This window comes from Cynocephalus volans, chromosome X (assembly GCF_027409185.1).
Source record: "Cynocephalus volans isolate mCynVol1 chromosome X, mCynVol1.pri, whole genome shotgun sequence".
NCBI classification, from domain to species: Eukaryota; Metazoa; Chordata; class Mammalia; order Dermoptera; family Cynocephalidae; genus Cynocephalus; species Cynocephalus volans.
Window position 1 is genome coordinate 59,205,619 of NC_084478.1, and position 21,050 is coordinate 59,226,668.

General features: G+C 41.0%; 2 protein-coding genes across 2 annotated transcripts; both read right to left on the bottom strand.

The window, feature by feature from the left end:
- Positions 1-5,501: 5,501 nt before the first annotated feature.
- On the bottom strand, positions 5,502-6,530 carry LOC134368002 (melanoma-associated antigen B10-like). The gene is made up of 2 exons (XM_063084630.1): positions 6,410-6,530; positions 5,502-6,298 (listed from the first exon to the last, which is right to left on the bottom strand). The coding sequence occupies exons 1-2, from the start codon at positions 6,528-6,530 to the stop codon at positions 5,502-5,504; spliced, it is 918 nt and encodes a 305-aa protein (XP_062940700.1).
- Positions 6,531-17,663: 11,133 nt separating this feature from the next.
- On the bottom strand, positions 17,664-18,707 carry LOC134366602 (melanoma-associated antigen B10-like). Its single transcript, XM_063082958.1, has one exon. It carries the CDS (start codon positions 18,705-18,707, stop codon positions 17,664-17,666), a length of 1,044 nt encoding a protein of 347 aa, XP_062939028.1.
- Positions 18,708-21,050: the final 2,343 nt, after the last annotated feature.

A 21,050-nucleotide genomic window follows, 5' to 3' on the forward strand; every position in this document is an offset into this window, starting at 1 on the left:
AACACAAACATGGCTGGGATACTTTTGATATTAAATAGCCAAAGGGAAGAGTCTTTTTTGAACACCCAAAGTAAGTCAGTAGAGTCTCAGAAAAGTCTAAGTCATAGGAATAAGGCTAATGCAGTCAAAGAGTAATGGCTATCATACACTATCCCTAACAAAACACAAAAAATAGGCCTAGAAAAGACCAGCATGATGTACAAATGAATTAACTGCTTGCCTGAACTTTTTATTAAAGAAAATAATAAAATCCAGACACTTAATTTAGCATCCATAATGAAGAGGATACAATAAAAAAAAAAATTACTAGGTGTGCAAAGAAGCAGGAAAATATGATCCGTAAGAGAAAAAAATAACTTGTAATCAGGAGAAAAATCAAAAATGATGGAAATAGATAAGGACTTTGAAGCAACCTATTACAAATGTACTCGAGCACTTAAAGGAAAATGAAAAAATATTGAAGGAAACAAAATTATTCCATAGAGTCAGAATATTTCTTATCAAAATTATAGCTGGCTTTTCTTATAGTAGTCAACAAGCTGATTTTAAAATTTATATAAAAATCAAAAGAAATGAGTCTTGAAAATGAAAAATAAAGTTAGTGTATTTATACCATTTGATTTTAATATTTACAATGAAGTTACAGTAATCAAGTCAGTAATTGTCCTAAAGATAGACAAATATATTAGTAAAACAAAACAGAGAATCCAGAAATAGAATCAAATTTGTATGATTTACTAACTTTCCATCAAAGTAGCAAATGAATTTAATGCGGAAATGAAAATCTTTTCAAAAAATGGTGTTGTAACAACTTGATGAATGTGAAACCCGTCCACTACCTAACTCAATAGAGAAACTTAATTTGTGTTACATCATAGATCTAAAACTAACAGTTAAAATTAAAACTTCTAAAATACAACATAACGGAATATCTTCATGAGCTGCGAGTAGTCAAAGATCTTTTTAAATAGAAGCCATAAAATACTAACAATAAAGAGGATAAAACATAATTAAACAAAATTTTTAAAAGATGCTCAACAAAATATATAATTAAGAAAATTAATAAAAAAGCCAGAGACAAATAAGATATGGATAGCACATATATCTGACAAAGGACTTATGTCCAGAGTATGTAAACAACTTCAACAACTCAATAATAAACAATATTCAAGCACAGCAGGGATATTCAAATTCAAACCACAATAAAACAACACTATCCACCTACTAAAATGGCTAAAATTGAAAAGACTGATGACATAAAATGTTAGTGAGGATACGAATCACCCAAAACACTGATACTTTGTATGAGCACAAAATGTTGCGACCACTTTGGGAATTTTCTTGCACATTCCCATAAAGTTAAACATATACCTAGCCAGAGAAAAAAGAAAAAAGTTATCTTTGTAACCCTGTGTGAGGAGGGGTCTTCTAGCACTGAGCTCTCCCAGGAGTACTCAGGAAACCCCAGAGAGGTGTGGGTTTCAGGGACCACAGGCCTGAGAGAGATGTCAGGGCACTGACTGGCAGGATAATGGGCTTGCAGTTCCCTCTTCATCCAGACTTCTCTGCCTTCAAAGCAAGGGTTGGATTTCTGGGGAAGGCTTGAATTGGAATAAGAGGTCCTACATCTAAAATATTGAGAACCACTGTATAACAGTTAGATACAGGGTGTGTCTGAGAATCCCAGGTTTCAGGGACCTGTGCTCTCTTGGACTTGGTGATCCCTCTTATGGACTGTGGAAATTTCTCTATCTTCTTGATGGTCTTCACTAGATGAGGATGTCCTGCATGGACTCATTCTCTGGTATCTGGTCATTCTGATCAAATCTTTCCTCCTCAGTGTAAAGAGGAATATCTTATTGACATTTCTGAATTTTGAAACCTACCCAGAAGAATCCTGGTAATCAAGACATCACTGAAGAAATCCTGCTTTCTATGGATGAGAAATTAAGCTAATTTTCTGCTCATCCTACTTAGAAAACAAAAAAACTAAAATAACAGTGAGAAAATATATTTTCATCCAAAAGTTTGACCAAAATTTAAAAGGTTGATTAAATAAAATGCCAGTGAGGGTATAGATTATTCACACAAATTTGTATGCAAGAATATGATTTGGTACAGCTTTATTAGAACAGAGTTTTAGAAATATTAATAATGTTTACATTCATCACCTTTTTTTCACTTTAATCCAACTTGCACTTTGCTATGTCTTTCCTATAAGAAAATACGCATATTTTTCCCAAGAATTCATGTTCAGTGATGTTGATATCAGTTCAGTTAATCATAGCCACAAATGGGAAACAACTTAATTGTCTATCAGAAAAGAATTAATAGACACAAAATCTGCCTCAGGAGATTGGTTAAATTAATTATGGCCCATGCACACGTTTGAACTCTAAGGTGTTAAGAGTGATTTGGTTCTACATGTGCTCTCATAGAAAGATCCTGCAATCATTTTATTGTGACAAGGGCAAGAGGAAGAGCAGTATGCACACCGTTATCCACGCGTGTTAAAAACTTACCATGTACTTTTTATAGCACATCTGTGGAAGGAAAAGCCTAGAATAAAATTTAAAGTAACACAAATTTTCACTTGTGATTACTTCTGAGGAGATGGATGAATCTTGGAGGAATGTATTAAGGAAGGGGGATTGTGATTTATTCATATTGTTAGAATTCGGGGGGCAGCAAGAATATCTGCCCAGTTACCTAAACCAAAATTTTCCTCAGGGGTAAACAGAGAGACAAGTGACAATGGAAAAATAGTGAATTATCTTATTTTAGTATTGAAGCTAACATATCTGCCATGGAACCATTTTCAATCTCCTGAAAGGGCTCCTGGGATTTTAGGGATTCTGCCTCAGCAGATGTTGGCTTACACACTGATCTCCATATTCTTTCCTTATTGATTACTTACGGGGGAGGCTGGGGATTCTGACCACCTAAGTAAGCTCACTCATTGGTATATAGGTTTGGTGGCTAGTCTGAAATAATTAACCCCATTAAACGCTGACCTCAAACATCAGGATGGTTTCCAAAACCTCCTCTCTAACTTCAGGGTTATAAACCAGGAACCAGTACATTCTGCACCAAATTGGACTCTCCTCAAAAGTGAGTTTGAAAACACTTTGAGAGTGTGATGGAGGCACCCACAGGAATGACGAGGTGCCTTTGCTTCACTATCCAAAGTGAACAATTAGGTGGAAGGGGCTGTTGCTGTCAGAAATGGTCCATGGTGAAGGATAGGACCCTACAGGCAGTTGGAACCTTCTATGTCAGGGAGAAGCAGGTGAGTCTGGACTGCCTGTTCCTCTGGGAGCGGGTGCTGGCTCCCAAGAACGAGGCATTGGAGCTGGACAGAGGGTCAGTTGCAGTTTGGACAGGAGAGCGCACTGGGGAAGACCCTGTAATGCTGGGACTGGACGCATGTGCTGGGACGAGAGCAGAGTCAGTGCTCAAGGAACCCCAGGGCTAGGGGCAGGAGGACCCTTAGGAGATGAGGCCCACAGACAGCCCCGAATTGTATTTGGTGCTCATTTTCACGTGGCTTCTTTAAGCCTGCTTTCAGTGCTTCGGCCACAGAGTACTTCCTATCACTTGAGAGACATTTGAGAAGATAAATGAATTAATAGATACAAAATCTGTCTCAGGCTGGGAGGAGAGGAAAAGGGTGGGCTCTAGAGGAATTCAGACCAGGGTCTGGTCCCAGCCCTGTCACTTACTAGCTGTGTGAACTAGGGACATTACCACATTGTATGAGCATGAAGTGGGCTTGATAATCCTATCTTCTAGGACTGTTGGAATGTGTGTAATGTTTGTAAAGCCCTCGGCACAGTGACTAGTGTGCATTGAGATTTTAAGGAATGGTACTTATTATTATGATTTTTTTTTTTTTTTGGACCCCTGATGATAACTATCCCTTTGGCTAGAATGGGTTTTGTTTGTTTGTTTTTATTTATTTTTTAATCCAGGAAATGCGCAAGAATATGCAGTGCTATAGGACACAGCACACCAAATTACTCAAAAATTCTTGCTAGAAAGAAAAAAAAAAAACAAACAGTAAAATCTTCCCCTTTACAGAATACATTATTTAATTTGGATGTTGGGGAATCCTCTCCATTTTGGATGCAACTCAAAGCTTCCAGAGTGTGTGCCAAAACCCAACTCCTTTCCTCCCTCCCAGCTGCACTTTGATCCAAACCACCCCTATTTTCACTCATTTAACCCCTACCCAAGTCATTCCCTTCCTTGGAGTTTGCCAAACTATGCTGATGATAACTTAGTTAAAATGCCCTTCTAATGTAGCAGGCTATGACTCCCCCAGCCCAAGGCAAGGAGTGTCAGCACAGTGGTTTCTGGGTATCCCACCTCAAGGGAGTATCACACTCCTCAGAAACTCCTTGGAAATAATGTGTATAAAACTGTTAGCTTGTTCACTGTGTTCGCCTGCACTGGGACAAGAGCACAGGACACTTTTCATCCCTGCCCCAGTTGGAGATTCCCTCTGGTTTATCCATGTTCCCAAAGTAACTGCTAAAAGCAGTTCTCCATTCGAGGCTTAGTCTCCCAACTCTGAGACACCCCACCGGAGAGTCCAGCCCCTACTCACCCCTCCCACACTCTCCTCTGACCCATCACCCAGTTTAACTTCACATTACCTCCTGTTGAGGGACTTGAGGTTTTCCAAGGCCCCAAATTTCCTTGCCTCTGGGCATATTACACTAGATGGCTCTCCTCTGGAACAGTCCCACCTCCAACTCCACCCCCCCCACACACACACTCTTTTCACTTCTCTTTTATTTCTTACAGGATAACTTACCATCTCCCTTACATGACAGCTGCCACTAGACTAAAATTCTATGGACAGTGGCTCGGTCTTCTGTTTCTTACCATCCCTGGTACTACCATGGAGCTTTCCAAAGAGCAAATGTTTAATTAATATTTGAGGAGTAAAAACGACACTGAACAAGAAGTCACATTTATTATAATTTAACTTTTTCTACATCCTTGAATAAACCAAGCAAATCCAGGTATATAACTTTTATTTTACAGAACAACAGAAGAGAAGTCATAAGAGAAGTCAAGAATTTACCATTTTTTACTTTTTTTCTCTATTTCTTAATTCTATGTTCTTGCTGATTTTTTTCACATTTCTATAGAAATGCCTATTCCAGTGGCATGTTTTTTGTTTGTTTCAGATCGCTAAATAAGATGGAAGGTTTTCCAATTTATTTGGGAAAATAGCAAAACTCTTAACTCTTAAGCTTCATAAGCAACATTAAATATATAACCAGTATTATTTATATACTTAGATTCTGAAGCTAATAAACCTTTTTTAAAAAGAATAAAATTGAAAACTTTCAACAACAACAAAAGATAAATCTGAAAGTTACTCACACAGAACAGGAATACAGATATGATATGTCCTGTGCTCCCTCCAACACTGCCTTGGCCACCCACTATTTTTCAAACACAAAGTGGGGAAAGTACCTCAGATTTCACTAAGGGTGGGAGAAACTGCTGGAATGGAGCCTGGAACGTGCATGAGCCGTGGCAGTAAGAAGCATAGCTCCAAATCTGGCTCTGGCCCTTTCTTCCTCATCTCTCAAAGCCTCCTCATACCAGGACGGGAAGGCACTGGGAACGGTATTATGGATGCCGGCTAAAAACTCCAGGACTTCCATCTTGCTGGTTTCAGCATGGGCTCTTGGACCCCACAGGAATTGAAAGCGTGGAGGATCACTGTGAGGCACCTGCTGGTACTCCAGGTACCTTTCCTTCACCAGATCTTGGGTGATGAGCTTCCTGGGCTCCCCGTAGAAATCGTGCTTCTTTCCGTCATATATCCCCATCACATTCAGCACTTCCCAGATATCTTCTTCAGCGGCGCAATTGTCCTTCATGAAGATCACACACAGGACGGTCATCAGGATGCCTGTCCCACCACTCCGCCTTGCGTCACCGGTGACATGCAATTTGTTGACAAGCATATAATGGGACCTGGTCGGGTCGACTTCCTTCACTTCGATGCCAAAGGCCAGCACCATAAGCTCAGAGGCTCTCTTGAGGATCTCATGGAAGTGCTGCCTGTCCTTTCTGGTGATACACTTCAGCATGTCTTGCCTTCTTATGGGCTCCCTCATGTTATAATTGCGCAACATGAACGACACCAACAAAATCGCCTTCTGGCCTACAGGGCTTTTGCACGAACGATCAGTGGTAGGTGGTGCCTGGGAGGTGCTTGGTCTTTCCTCACCTTGGCTCGTGGCACCTCCATCAGATCTTGTGCATGGAACACCTGCAGAAGCAGCAGTGGTGGGTGGAGCTCTCCCAGGCCTCCGTGATTTGCCACGTGGCCCAGCAGCGGGGGAGCCCTGAGAATCACCACCACAAAGAGAAGAGGAGGAACAAGGGGCTTCTTCCTCCTCTGCTGCAATGACCTGAGCTCTCTGGAGACTCTGAGTCTCACTCCGGGCCTGGCAGCGTTTTTTCTCACGGGCACGGAGCTTACTTTTATGACCTCGAGGCATGATGCTTCCGGTCAGGGAGGTGTGTAGGAGATCAGGTAAGGCAGGCACCTGGAAGAGGGAGAATGAGATAGTGTGGGCACCTTCTGCCGGAAGAGACCACCTTGGTTTTAAGCCAAGCTGTCGTCTCACATTCAGGATCAGCACGTTAACGGTTGGCAGGGCCTGGGCCTCCTCCCCCTGCAGCTCTGAAGCTCGCCCCCATCAGACCAAGGGCCCCACCTTCCTGAAACACTCACGGGGAAAAATGAGGCTCCTCCGCTTGACAGCCCTGCCCGGGGTATCCCAGGGTAGGCCACAGGGGCAGGGAGCTGTGTGGCCACCCTCTGCTGTAGAGACGAGTGTCCTCACTCAGGGTCCTCTCCTTCACCCTGTGCTCACCTGAGTCCACCAGCTTCAGTTGAAAGTTTTCCCTCCCGGAGGTCCCGACGCAGAACGGAGCACCGTTGGGCCTAACAGCCACGCAGCGTCTCTCAGCGCCCAGGGGTGGGGGCGGGGCGGAGTGCGGCGGGCGGGGTTCCGAGAGTCCTCTGTTCTTGCAGGTGCGGGTCCTCGCCTTGTCTTTCCGCATCACCTTTCTCCTCTGAAGACTTGAGGCTGCTCTCCTTCCACCAATGAGGGTTTTATCTCTCTGAGACCCTTGAGGTGAAAGTCAGGGGGTATTTCATGCTGACAGCTTTGCCCCGGGCCTTCCAGGAATGAAAGCAAGGGTGGGGCTCTGTGCGGGGCCCCTTGGTTCTGGAGTGGGCTGTCCCATCAGATCTCGGCGTTGTGTGGGAGAGGAGGAACAGGGGGTCTTCCTTGTGGCGGCGGCTGCTGCTATTTTTTTTTTTTTTTTACTTATTTTATTTTTTTTATTTTATGCATATTCTTGGAGTACAAAGCTGACCATCACTACCTGTGCCCAAGATGTGATGATCAGGTCAACACTATCAGCATGCCTATGGCCACAAATTGCAATTATACCCTGTGTCCCCCACCCACCTTCTCCCCAGCCCCTCTTCCCTTCTCCCCCTCCGCACCTGGCAACCCTAGGTATGTTCTCTCCCTCTGCAAGTCCAATGAACTACTGTGGTCTTTCTTTCCTTCCTTCTTTCTCGCTTGTATCTTTCCCTCTGTGGCTGGCTTGTTTCACTTAAATAATTTTCTGTAACTTCATCCAGGCTTCTTGGGAAAGACCAAGTCCCTGAAAGCGCTGAGCTGTTTCCCTACTGCAGACCTTGCAGAGAATGGACCAAAGTCTCGGGCTAGATGCAGAAGGGGAAGCTGCAATGCAAAGCAGGGTCCCAGGACAGGTGGCAAGTTGTCAGAGAAAAAATACACCAGACAATAGAATCTGTTCACTAACCAAACTTTTGAATTTGGGGAGCCTTCTTCTAAACGATCTACTTTCTAGGGGGAAGAGGCTGAGCTGCACGGTTCGTGAGACCCAGACCTTTTGATGTTATCTAACATTGGTCAGTCGAGGGCAGTGACTTTATTTTTTGACTCTCGTTTATAGTAAGAGAACATGAATTGGGGAGGGGGACACAATTTAGTCCATTGCTGCAGTAAATCTGTACATAATTTAAAGAAAATTTACATCTTTACAATATTCTTTTCCCCATGAGTAAACATAGTGTACTGATCTATTTACTTGGGACTTCTTTTACCTGTCTGTGCTTATAGTTGCTCTTTATAGTTGCCTCCAAAACGATGATATATAGGGCCGACCCTGTGGCTCACTCGGAGAGTGCAGCACTGGGAGCACCGAGGCTGCGGGTTCGGATCCTATTTAGGGATGGCCGCCTGTTCACTCACTGTGGTGCGAGCGACACCAAGCCAAGGGTTATGATCCCCTTACCGGTCACAAAAAAAAAAAAAAAAAAAACATTGTGTACATTCTTGTTGTTAGGTTTATTTTTAGGTAAATTTTGGATATTTGCTTCTGTTGTGATTGAGATATGTTCTACTACTTGTCCTAATTAGTTATTGATTTTGTGTGGCTAAGATCCCGATTTTGCTGTAGCGATATACACAACAGCTTTCTGAAGTTTCTTACTCATTTCAATATTTTGTGCACTGGTTCCTTTGGATTTTCTGATTGGAGAATAATACTGTCACCGTTTATTGTCTCTGTCTCTAGATATTCCTACCTATTATGTGTTTTGATATTTTTATTGTTCTGGCTATATATTCCAGTCTACTTCTAAACAGTAGAAATGGTATAATTCAGGTGTCTTGGTCCTGAATTTAACGGGGATGCTTCTAATATTTCATATTTATGTAAGTTTGTTGTAGATTTCAGGAAACGGGTATTCCCTTCTAATGCTATTTTGCAAAAAGTTTTTACATGAATGAGTGTGAAATATTTTTGTTAAATGCTTTTTCTGCACTCCTGGAAATTATCAAATGCCTTTTCTCCTCTAATGTATCAACTTAGAGAAATTCTAATTGGCAGTTTTTTCTAATGTTATATCATCATTGTATTTTTTGGGCACGGCCTACTGATTCACAGCTACATTGGACATAATATGAATTTATCTAGGATAGATGCCACGATATGAGTGAGCTTGACTCAAACAATCTTTTCTTGTAGTGTAGTTATTTGGTCTTTGTATCAAGGTCAACACACCTACTAAAATGTGTTTCATCATTTCCCATGTTTTTGCAGGGTTTGGAAGAGTTTACCTAAGATGGCAATTAGTTTTTCCCTGAAAGTTTGGTGAAACTGGCCTCTAAACCTGTCTTGTTCTGGAATATTTTGAGGAGAGCTGGAGCTTAGGCTAAAGTTTCAGTTTGTATAGTTCAATTGAAGTTTTCTATTGCTGTTTGGAAGAATTTGGTCAATTAAATCTCTCCCAAAATTGGTCCATTTAGCTTGGAATTTCCAATTTAAAGGTATGATATTTATCAAATAAATAAACAGATTAATATATAAATAAATATATAAATATATAAATAAAAAACTTTCACTAGAAAAAGTATCAAGAGTATACGACAGTACAGAGAAGAGTATAATGAACACAATGTACTCGAAACTGAGCATCAACAGTCATCAATAGAGTTAAAAGTTGGATCAGATTAAGATTTATTGAGTTTTTGCCTGTTTACTAGCAAAACCACTCAAAAAGTGATGACGTGCACTTCCATTAGGATGAACGTAACGTTTGCGTGTCTACATTTGTGCTCATATTGGCAGTGTTGATGATTATCATTTCTATCCATTAATTTATTGGGGCTGCTGGACAGCAATTCTCTAATTATATCATTCCTTTCAAGTTTATTAGCTGAAATTCTTCCATAAGTAGACCCTTTCCTTCCTAGTCCAACATTTGGCTACCCTTAGGTAATGATAAAATATATTTATGGTGTTCTCTTATATTAAATCTCTTCTGCACCTAAATAAGATTTTGTACAATCTCACTTAAATCACTCATTTCTACTTTGTTCTTTTGTAATTGATAATACTTTCAAAAATTGTGCATCTTATAAAACTTTTCCAAGAACTGCCTTCGGTTAGTTGGCTTTACTCTTTTCTACGTCCTTATTTCTGTATTGATCTTCATTATTTCCTACCTTCTACCTCTTTAGGTTTAATACGCTGTTCACTCTCTACCTTCCTGAATTGCTTGCATGTTTTGAATATTCCTTGTTTTGTAAATCATCTGTTTCAGGCTGTAATCATCCCTCTTAATAATACCATTTCAGCTTATCTCACAGGTAGTGTTTTAGAGGTTTATGTGTATGCTTTAAAATTTTACAACTTGAATACTTCTCTACATGTAATTTGTTAAGAAAACAATAAATATAATTGAAAACAAGTAACAGTAGAAAACTATCCACAGAAACAGAAATGTCTCTATATATTTAACCCAGAAGGAATTTTAATGTAATAAGTTGGTTGTTCAGGGGATGGAAAAGACACACAGGGAAGGGTCAGGAAACCTAACACTTAGAAACTTGAGGATGTCCTACCTTTAGGCTGGAGGGACAAAAAGAAGAGGTAGTATTTGTTACTGAAGCCTAGGAGTTGAGGTCAACAAGATCTAGAACCATGGTGGACTCATACGACGGAAGCTAGAGCCGTGGAGAAGATGTAACCGTTAAAGGAGAAACCACCTGATTCAAAGAGGGAAAAGAAGAAAAACTCTGGTGGTTTCTTTTGTCCTGGGCTGTAACCTCCTATTGGTGCCTCCTCTTGCCTGAAATAAGTTAGAAGCCAAATGTTGCAGAGCCTAAGATTTATTGGTCCAGCCCATGTAGAATAGAGAATGGAGTAGAAGAAGGATGAAGAATGGACCTGAGGGCAAATAGATTCAGAACTGGCATACCACATTGACATTGACAGATTAAATGAAAAAATCTTATCTGAATTGATACAGAAAATTAGTTTGTAAAAAATCAGCATTCATTCATGATAAGGAAGATATGTTATTTGACTAGATAAAGATATCTACCAAAAAAAAAAGAAAGAAAACAAAAAATACTACAGTAAATGTCATATTTAATATGAAAATGTTAGCAGCTTTCATGTAAAAACTGGGAAGTAGACTAGGATGCCTGCTGTAACCCTTGCTATTCAACAATTTAATAAAAACTCAACATATTATGTTAATGGGAATCAGAAGAGATCAATGGAATAGAGACTGAAAAAATAGAAAACCCAGCTCATATAATTAGGAGATGATTAGCTGGTGTGTGAAGAAAACCCAAATGAACTAAAGATAAACTATCCAATAAAGAATTTTAAAGGTTGCTTGGTATAAGACCAATATACAAAAACTAACTCTGTTTCTGCAGCAACAAAGAGTATTACAATGAAATTAAACAAAGTATAACATGTAATTAACATAACAAAATATCAAGTGCTTCAGAATAAATACAATAGTAAAGGGTAAGAATTTTATGGAAAAATATAAAATATATTATTTAGAGAAATCTCTAAAGACCCAACCAAATAGAGAAACATTATGTGTTCATAAATTGGAAGATTTAATATTGTAAATATGTTAAATCTCCTCAAATTTAATCTACAGATTGACTAAAATGAAGTAAAATCCCAAACAATACTTCATGGGCTTTGTGTGTGAATGTGTATATAAATATGAGTATGTATGTAAAACATGATAAGCTGATTAATTAAATATATCTAAGAATAATGAAGATAAGAGGACATACAGCACCAGATAGTAAGAATTACTACAAAGGTATAATACTTAAGAGTTTGTGGTATGGATGAAAAATAGGTCAGTACACCAATGGAACTGAATAGAAAATATCTAACCATACTCCCTATGTACTAATCCCTAACCTGTGAAAAAGTTGCCACTGTAGGACAGTGGCAGAAGGTAATATTGAAATCAAAATGCAACTGGAAGTTTGTCAGTGATAATGGTAGAGTAGGGAGCTCCAAGGGCACATTCCCCCACAGAAACATTGAAAAAATGAGCAAAATCTATCAGAATCAGCTTTGTTGGAACTCTGGGAGACAGTCAAAGATTTATAGTAATCAAGCAACAGCTGAATCAAGAAAAAGTCCACTTAAACCCATTGTTTATGGAGATCTCTGTCAAACCATGAGCTGACAACAGCTAAAGTAACTGAGCCTTCAGAAACCACACACAAAAAGAATCCATTCATTAAAAATGGTTTAGAGAAGTCACCAAAGAAATAAACAACTACAATCTGTAGCAAAGAACAACAAACCCTGAGGTGGGGAAAGAATCTGATTTCCAATTACCATGTTAGAATATTCAAAATGTCAAGTTTGCAACAAAAATTTATGAGGCATTCAAAGAAAGAAAAAAAAAAAAAACAAAAAGGCCCATTCACAGGGAAAAGAAATTAACAGAAATCATCCCTGAGGAAGTACCCATATTTCACTTACTAGTCAAAGGCTTTGAATCAACTACTTTAAATATGTTCAATGAGCAAAATGAAGCCATAAACAAAGAAATAAAGAAAACCATGAAATTTACATTTCAACAAATACAGAATATTAACAAGAAAGATAGAAATTATTAAAAAATAGAAATTCGAGAGCAAAAAGTACAATAGCTGAAACGAAAAACTTATTAGAGGGTCTCAACAGCAGATTGAGCAGGCAGAAAAAGTAATCAGCAAACTTAAAGATAGGGCCATTGAAATTATTTAATCTGAGCAGCAGTTCGATTAAATAAGAAAAATAAAAAGAGCTTAAGGGACCTCTGGGACACCATCAAGCATACCAAGGTAGGAGCATTACAGGAGTTCCAGAAGGAGGAGAGAGACAAAATGGAAAAACAAACAAGCAAGCAAACAAACAAAAAGTACTTATTTTGTGTGTGTGTGAAGACACGATGGCTAAAAACTTCTCAAATCTGAAAAAGGCAAGTATCTAAATATCCAAGAATCTCAATGACAGACTCAAAGAGGTCCATGCCAATATGCATTATAATAAAACCACTGAAAGCCCAAAACAGAGAGAATCTTTAATGCAGAAGAGGGAAGCAACTCATCATGTACAAAAAAAACCATCAATAAAATTAATAGTTGATTTCTCATCAGAAATGATGGGGGCTAGAAGGCAGCAGGAAAATATATTTAAAGTGCTGAAAGAAAGAAAAAAAAAAACCTGTCAACCAAGAATTTTATAACTGGCAAAACTATCTTTCAAAAATGAAAGAGAGATTAAGACATCCTCAGATAAACAAAAGCTAAGAGAGTATGTCACTACAAGAAATGCTAAAAGGAGTCAAATCAGGTTGAAAGCAAAGGACACAATACAGTCACTAGAAGCCATGTAAATAAATAAAGATCAATGGTAAATGTAACTACACAGGTAAATATAAAAACCACCATTATTGTATTGGCATACAATACCCCTTTTTGTTTCTTATATGATTTAAAAGACAAGTGCATAAAACAATAATTATAAATCTTTCTTAAAGAATACACAAAATATAAAGATATTTTTTTAAAAAAACTATAAACTAATATCCCTTATGAATATAAATGCAAAAAATCTTCAACAAAATATAAACAAACAGAATCCAGCAGCACATTAAAAGGATTATAAACCATAACCAAGTGGAATTTATCCCAGGAATGTAAGAGCAGTTCAAGACAAAAAAATCAATCAACATAATGTGCTACACTAATAGAACAACAACAGAAAAACACGATTATCTAAGTAGATGCAGGAAAAGCTTTTGACAAAAATTCAGCACCCTTGTATGATAAAAATTCTCAGCAAACTAAGACGAGAAACAAATTTCCTTAACATGATAAAGGGAATTCATTTAAAAAATCTGCAAATGTTGTCATACTCAATGCTGAAAGACTGAATGTGTTCCCCCTAAGATCAAGATCAAGACAAAGATGTGACCTTCGTCCCTAATTATATTGGTAGTCCTAGCCAGAAGAATTAAGTAAGAAAAAGTAGTGAAATGAACCCAAACTGAAAACGAATTTGTAAAATTATCTCTATTTGTAGATAGCATGATTCTGTATACAGAAAATTCCAGTTTCAAAAAAAAAAAAAAAAATCCTGCTAAAGATAATAAATGAATTCAGTAAAGTTGCAGGGTACAAGATCAACACTTAAAAATCAGTTCGCCAAGAATGAACAATACAAAAAGAAAATTAATGAAATCATTGCATCCAAAATAAATAAAGATCTAGGAATAAGTTTAGCTAAAGAGATTAAAAAAAAAAAAACATGTATATAGAAAAATATAAAACATTACTGAAAAAAAAGAAAGATACCTAAATAAATGGAAAGACATCTCATGTTTATGGACTGAAAGACTTAACATGGTTAAGATGGCAATATTCCTGAAAGTGACCTACAGATTCAATGCAATCCCTATTAAAATTACAATATTAGTTTTTCTCAGAAATACAGAAGCTGATCCTCAAATTCATATGGAACTGCAAGTGGTCCCCAATAGCCAGTACAATACTGAAAAAGAAAAATAAAGTTGGAAGACTCACATTTACCAACTTGAAATAGTACTACAAAGCTGCAGTATTCAAAATAGTGTGGTACTGGCAGAAGGATACACATATAGAACAACGGAATAAAATTGAAAGCCCAGAAATACAGCCGTACATCTATGCTCAATTTATTTTTAACAAGGGTGACAAGATCATTGAATAGAGAAAGAATAAATTTTTTCAACAAATACTGCTTGGATAACTAAACCACATGCAAAAAAAAAACAACCCTTACCTAACCCCATATACAAAGATTATTTCAAAATGGATAAATGACCTAAATTCTGAGAACAGCTTGAATGAGTCTAGAATGAGGTTTTACCCAGTGCTTCCCAATAAGAGGCCAGGCTTTGGCGGTTTGATTTGGGCTTGTGAAAGCCTGAGCAAAGAAACCAGCAGAACCAACTCATACATCTCGCATACGAAAGTGTAAAAAAAATAAATGTGGGTTATTTTAAGTCCTTAATGCATGGCAATCTGTTATGTCAGCATTGGAAACTACTATTTCCTCCTAGAAAGACACTGGGGTTTTTCAGAATCCAGCTTCTGGACATGGTTTCTACACAGTGATTTCCTCGGTTCCTCCTCATCTACCCCTTAAGAGGGAGGCTTTAATTTTTTACCATTTAGTTAAGTTCACTCATCAGTGTACTGATTCAGTGACAGCCTCAAGTAAGTCACCAAATTACGTTCTTCTTTCTTTCTAACCTCACCTGCTTTCTAAAACCTCCTCTTTAACTTGAGGGTTATCTTTCACAAACCAGTAGATTCTGTACCAAGTATGACTCTACTCACGAGTGGATTTGGAAAAATCTTTGCGAGTGTGGTTGAAGCACCCGGAGCGGAAGGGCAGACACGTAAACTTCACTGTCAAAATAAACAGTTACGTGGAAGGGACTATTGTCATCAGAGGGCTTCCATGGTGAAAGATGAGGTAGGGGATGTCTATAGGGAGTTGGAATGCTCTAAGTCAGGAGAAAGCAAGGAAGGTTATTCTGGACTTTCTTCCCCATAGCAAGCAGGGTGCAGTCTTCATGGAAGGAAGCAGGGAAGAGCTGAACAGCAGGTCAGGATGCAGATTTGGGCCTGTGGGCCCAGTGGGGCACACTCAGGGGAAGAGCAATGTAATTCAGGAAGTGCTGGGTCTGTCCCATGTGCCAGCGCCTGGGCAAACTCAGCTTTCAAAAAACCCTGATGCTAGGACCAAGTGGACCCTAGCAAATGAGGCCCATAGGCAGTCCCCAAATGGTCTTTAGTTCTCATTTTCTCCTTCACTTATTACACCTGGAATTAGTACACTGGCCCCAGGTTCCTCCTTTTCATTACCCAGCGACATTGTGCAGTAGTGAGAAGAAAAATGAAGTAAGACACACACGGTTGACTTAGGCAAGGAGGAGTGGGAACAGTGTGTGCTCTAAAAGACTTCAGACCAGGGTTCTAATTCTGACACTTATGAACCATGTGAAGTCAGGAAAATTGCTAATTTCTATGAGGCTCAAGCTCTTCGTGAAGTGAGCTTGATAAGCCCTGCCGTGCAGGATTCCGGGGATGAATGTAATGCATGAAAGCCCCTGACACAGTACCTGGAATCGGTTGCATTTTTAATAACTGGCAGTTATTACTATTATCATTTTGACACCAGACCCTACCGAAATCTGCTCTGTGATTTTTTTTTTTTTGTAAACCAAGAAATGTCAGAGAATTTGTATTCTATGATACAGCACACAAATCAGTCAAAATGCTGCTTAGCAAGTGAAACTCAGTTACTTACTGTATAACTTTTTGCAGTTATATTATTCATTGTGAGTGTGTAGGAGTATTCCCCAACTGGATATAACTTAAGGCTCCTAGAATTTGTGTCAAGGACTTATTCCTTCCATCCTTTCCAACTGTCCTTCCATCCAAACCACCCCATCTTCATTTATTTCACTTCCATTAAAAATCCAGCCCTTAAGAGTTTGCCAAATTACACTCAAGACAACCTAATAAAATGCCCTTTTAATGGAGTGGGATCTCTCTCCCAGGCCAGGGTGAACACTGCCAGCAGAGTGCCTTCTGATCACATCTATGTCAGGTGCTATCACCCTTATTTCTCAGAAACTCCCTGGAGCTGATGTGCATAAAACACATAGTCTGTGTACTGTACTGGGAAAAGGACACTGGGGAAGGATACAGGATACCTTCCATTGCTGCCTTAGGAGATGGATTCTTTCTAGTCTATCCATGACACCAAAGTAACTGCTAAAAGCAGTTCTCCACACTACGCATTAGTCCAGGATACACCTTTTTGAGGATCTGGCCCCTGCTCACCACTCCCATAGCTTCATCTGACCCACCACCCAGCCTAACTTAAAAAGAACTCATTTTAAGGACTTGCGGTTTCCTGAGGCTCCAAATTCACCTTCCTCAGGGCATTTGCACTTCACTGCTGTCATCTGCATCCTCCCACCGTAATTTGACTTGTTCTTTATGTTTTAGGGTATATCTCACCATCTTCATTACATGACAGCTGCTCTCAGACTTTAAAATTCAGTGGGCATAGGTGGGCCTTGTTTATCCTTAGGCTCCCAAAATTAGCACAGAGCCATTCAAAGAACAGATGTCCAAGTAATGTTTGAGAAATAAATAATGACACAGTGTGCAAGAGGTCTAATTTATTATGATGTAGCTGTACTTTCTCCTACATTCTTGAGTAAGATAATCATATACAAGTATATATCTCCTACTTTTATGGAACAGACTACAAATGACAAGGAAATACAAGAATTTATAATCTTTTACTTTTTTCCCTCTGTTTCTTGATCCCAACTATTTTGCTGCTGTCTTTTCATATTTCCAAGGAAATGCCTAATCCACTACTATGTTATCTTGTTTGAGATCACTAAACAAGTCGGAAATTTTCACAATTGTTTCTATGAAAGAGTAAGACTTTTAGTCTTAAAATTCATACACATCAATAAATGTACAACATTTTATCACTCATAAATTTGGATTTTGAAGCTACTTAAACTTTCTACTAAGAGGAACATTTAAACCAATATCCAAGGTACCGCATAGAACAAGAACACACACGTTACACACTATGTTGTTGCCAGTTTGCCAGCCTCACCCGAACCTCCACTAATGAGAACATTAGATGTCCTCTTCAATAACACAGTCAAGAATTTTCCTCAGCCTTCACTTGGGGCAGGAAAAGCTGCTGGAAATGGCCCTAGAACGAGCACTGGCCATGGCAGCAGTTCGAGCCCTAGCTGCAACTCTGGCGTGGGCTCGCTCCTCTTCATCTCTCAGAGCCTCTTCATACAACAGTGAGAAGGCATTAGGGATGGTCTGATGGATCTTGGCCAAAAACTCAAGAACTTTCATCTTGCTGGTTTCAGTGTAAGCTCTTGAACCCCACAGAAATTCATAGCTTGGAGGATCACTTTTGGGCACCTGACAATATTCCAGGTACTTTTCTTTTACCAAATCTTCGGTGAGAAGCTTCTTGGGTTCCCATAGATGAAATGCTTCCCCATCATATACTCCCATCATATTTAGCACTTCCCAGACATGCTCCTCAGTGGCACAACTGCCCTTTGAGAAGATCACAGCCAGAACCGTCATCAGGAGGCCAGTCTTGGCCATGCCTGTGTTGTCATTCACTCTTGCATCACAGCTTAGTTCCAGTTTGTTGACGAGGACGTAGAGGCTCCTGTTGGGATCGACTTCTTTCACGTCAAGGTGAAAGATCAGCTCCAGGCGCTTAGAGGCTCTCCTCAGGATCTCAGGGAAGTGGTTCTTATCCTTTTGGATCACATTTCTCAGCATATCTGCCTTTGTAACGGGCTCATTCACTTGATACTTGTACAGCAGGTAACAGACCAGCATCATAGCCTTCTTTTCTACAGGGCTTCTTTCCCTGTTCTCAGTGGAAGCCTGGGCCTGTGAAGCATTTGGCCTTTCCTCAATTTGGCTGCTGGCGCCTTCATTAGATCTTGTGGATGAAGCAGCTGCTGCAGCAGCAGTGGTGGATGGGGCTTTCCCTGGCTCTTGCTGATCGCTGGGTGTTCCAGTAGCAGATGACCTCTGGGGATTTTCCTTGAAATGAGGAGACAAAAAAGAGAGGGAATTTTCTTTCTCTGCTACAATAGCTTGAGCACCCTTCACACCCTCAGGTTCTTCTTGAGCCTGGCGGCGTTTCTCACGGGTATGGAGCTTACTTTTCTGACCCCGAAGCATGATGACTGGGGCCAGAGACAGCAGGCAGGAGTGTGAGACAGAGGGAAGATGATTCAGGGACCTGTAGGAAAGAGGATGAGACGGTGTGATCCTCCTCAGCAGGGCAATACCACCTTGGCTTTATCAAAGGCTGCCTCTGCAGGTTTCTTGGAGGGCACTGCTCAAGGAACCCACAAGCCTCCGTTTCACTGATAAGCCTTTCCCCTGAGGACCCTGTGGAAGTAACTAGAGAGTATGTTAGGCTGCAGCCCTCCCGTGGTGCCTGCGTCTTACTGGGGCTGACAGTGTCTGGCAGGTCTGTACCCTGTGGAGCTTCCTCTGTTGTGGGATAGGAAACGTTTCTCTCAATTCACAGTCAGGGTCATCACCTTGACTTCTGGCATGACCTGTGATCTCTCTACTTAAGTGCTTTGATGCTGACTCTCCCATACCAAAGCCCTCAGCTCCCTGATGCCCTGGATGAGAAACTGAGGGGGAATCTCATCTGACCACATCTGCCTGAGGACACCCTGGGATGGCAGCAATGGCAGAGCTCTGAGTTTCTTTCTATCCTGGGGTAGAGTTCTTGGTCCTCACTCAGAATCCTCACCTTTTCTTCTTGTAGGGCCTGATTCCCCTCCCTCTGCTGGCCTCAGACTTATTCCCTCAAAGCAAGGCCTTCACATCCCTGAGCCTCCTGAAGAGGATATTAGGGAAGCCTCAGAATTATCTTCCTCAGGGACCCCATCCGGAATGACACAGTATGTAAGGCTCTGTGAAACCCCCTCTGTTATCCTCAGCATTACGGTTTCTCATCATGACTCCTCACCTTGACAGCCTTGTTCCTTCCCCTGTGCAGCCCTGAGGCCTATACCAATCAGACCAAGGCCCTCATCCACCTGATATCCCAGAATGTTATCTCTGAGTAGGCCATGGGCGGGGTGGGGGAGAGCGGGGGCGGAGTGTGCACTCAGAAGGGACATCTGCCCAGGGTTTCCCAAGGCTAACCACAGAAGTAGAGCCTGCCTCCCTCAGTCCACACTTTGACTTGCCGAAGGGCCTGAGTCACCTCCTCTTAATGACCTGCCACTGCCCTGTCAGACCAAAGCCCTCCTCCCACTGTGGTCACTAAGGATAAAGTGAGGATATCTTAGTCTCACAGTTCTGCAGAAGAGCTACCAGGGCTCATAGTAGTGGTGGTGCTCTGTGGGGATCCCTTTGTCCTGGGGGAGAAAGTCCCCTCAGTCCTTGCTCAAGGTTCTGAACTTAACTCTCATGTTCACCGAAGAGGATTCCCTCTGCTGACCTGAATCATCTAGCCTTACACCAAGGTTCTTATGCATCCTCCCCCCACCCCTGCCAGAAGGTGAAAAGAGGGTTCACCTGCAGCCTTACAGCCATGCCAAGGGGCCTCCCTGGCCGACAGCAGGGGTGGAGCTCTGTAAGGCCTGCACTGTTCTAAGGAGGTTGTTTTTTGCACAGCTCAAATAGGGACATTTCATTGATTCGTGGCAGAGCCTGAGACTCCTTCCTCTGCTGGCCCGAGGTAGAAACCCTCATGCGACACTTTCATCTCCCTAAGCTGCTAAAAGGTGGAAGTTGGGTGGGTCATTTCCAGCCAGGTGCAGGGCTCTGCAGGGACCTCTCTGTTATGGGGAAGGGGGAATTCCACTGAACTCATACAGGGTCCTTCATTGGCTCTTGGCAGGTGCTGGGACCCTCCCTCTGCTGGCTTGTTGCCATTACCCAAGTCCAATGCTGTCCCTTCCTTGATTCCCCACAAGGGTAATTCAGAGGGCGATATCTCAGCCAATCCCTGCCAGGGACCTTCTGAGGCTGATGGGAGAGGTGGGACTGTAGGACCTTCTCTCTTTGGGGGTAGGGGGTGCCCTTAAACCTTACTTGACGTCTTCACCTTACCTTTTGGCAGAGCCTGGACGTCTCCCTCTGCTGACCAGAGGCCGACTGTCTTACAACAAGGTCTCACCTCCCACAAACTCCAGAGGCGGAAGTCAGTGTGTGACTCTTCTAGTCACCCCTGCATGGGGCCTCCCAGGGCTGACAGGAGGGGCGGTGCACTATAGAGCATGATTCTGTGGTGCCCCCTGTGTTGCAGAGTGGGTGACTCCATAAGTCCTCTCTTCAGAGGTAGATCCCTAGTTTGCCTTCTGGCTTCACTGATTGAAGGATCCTTGCAGAAATTCCACCTCCCTATAATCTCTGGACAGTTTCTCAACTTAAACCCTTATGCATAGTAAGTTTGCTTCCCAGGTATGACGTGAGATGGAGAGGCTGTGGCACCAGGTAGCGGGCACAGAACAGGTTCTGAACCATCAAAGAAAGTGCATAGTGACCATGGGTTCT

Coding starts and splice junctions, on each gene's coding strand:
- LOC134368002 (XM_063084630.1), bottom strand. CDS start 6,530: ATGCCTCGAGGTCATAAAAGTAAGCTCCGTGCCCGTGAGAAAAAACGC. Junction 6,299..6,409: donor AGAGGAGGAAGAAGCCCCTT/GTTCCTCCTCTT, acceptor CTGCTTCTGCAG/GTGTTCCATGCACAAGATCT.
- LOC134366602 (XM_063082958.1), bottom strand. CDS start 18,707: ATGCTTCGGGGTCAGAAAAGTAAGCTCCATACCCGTGAGAAACGCCGC.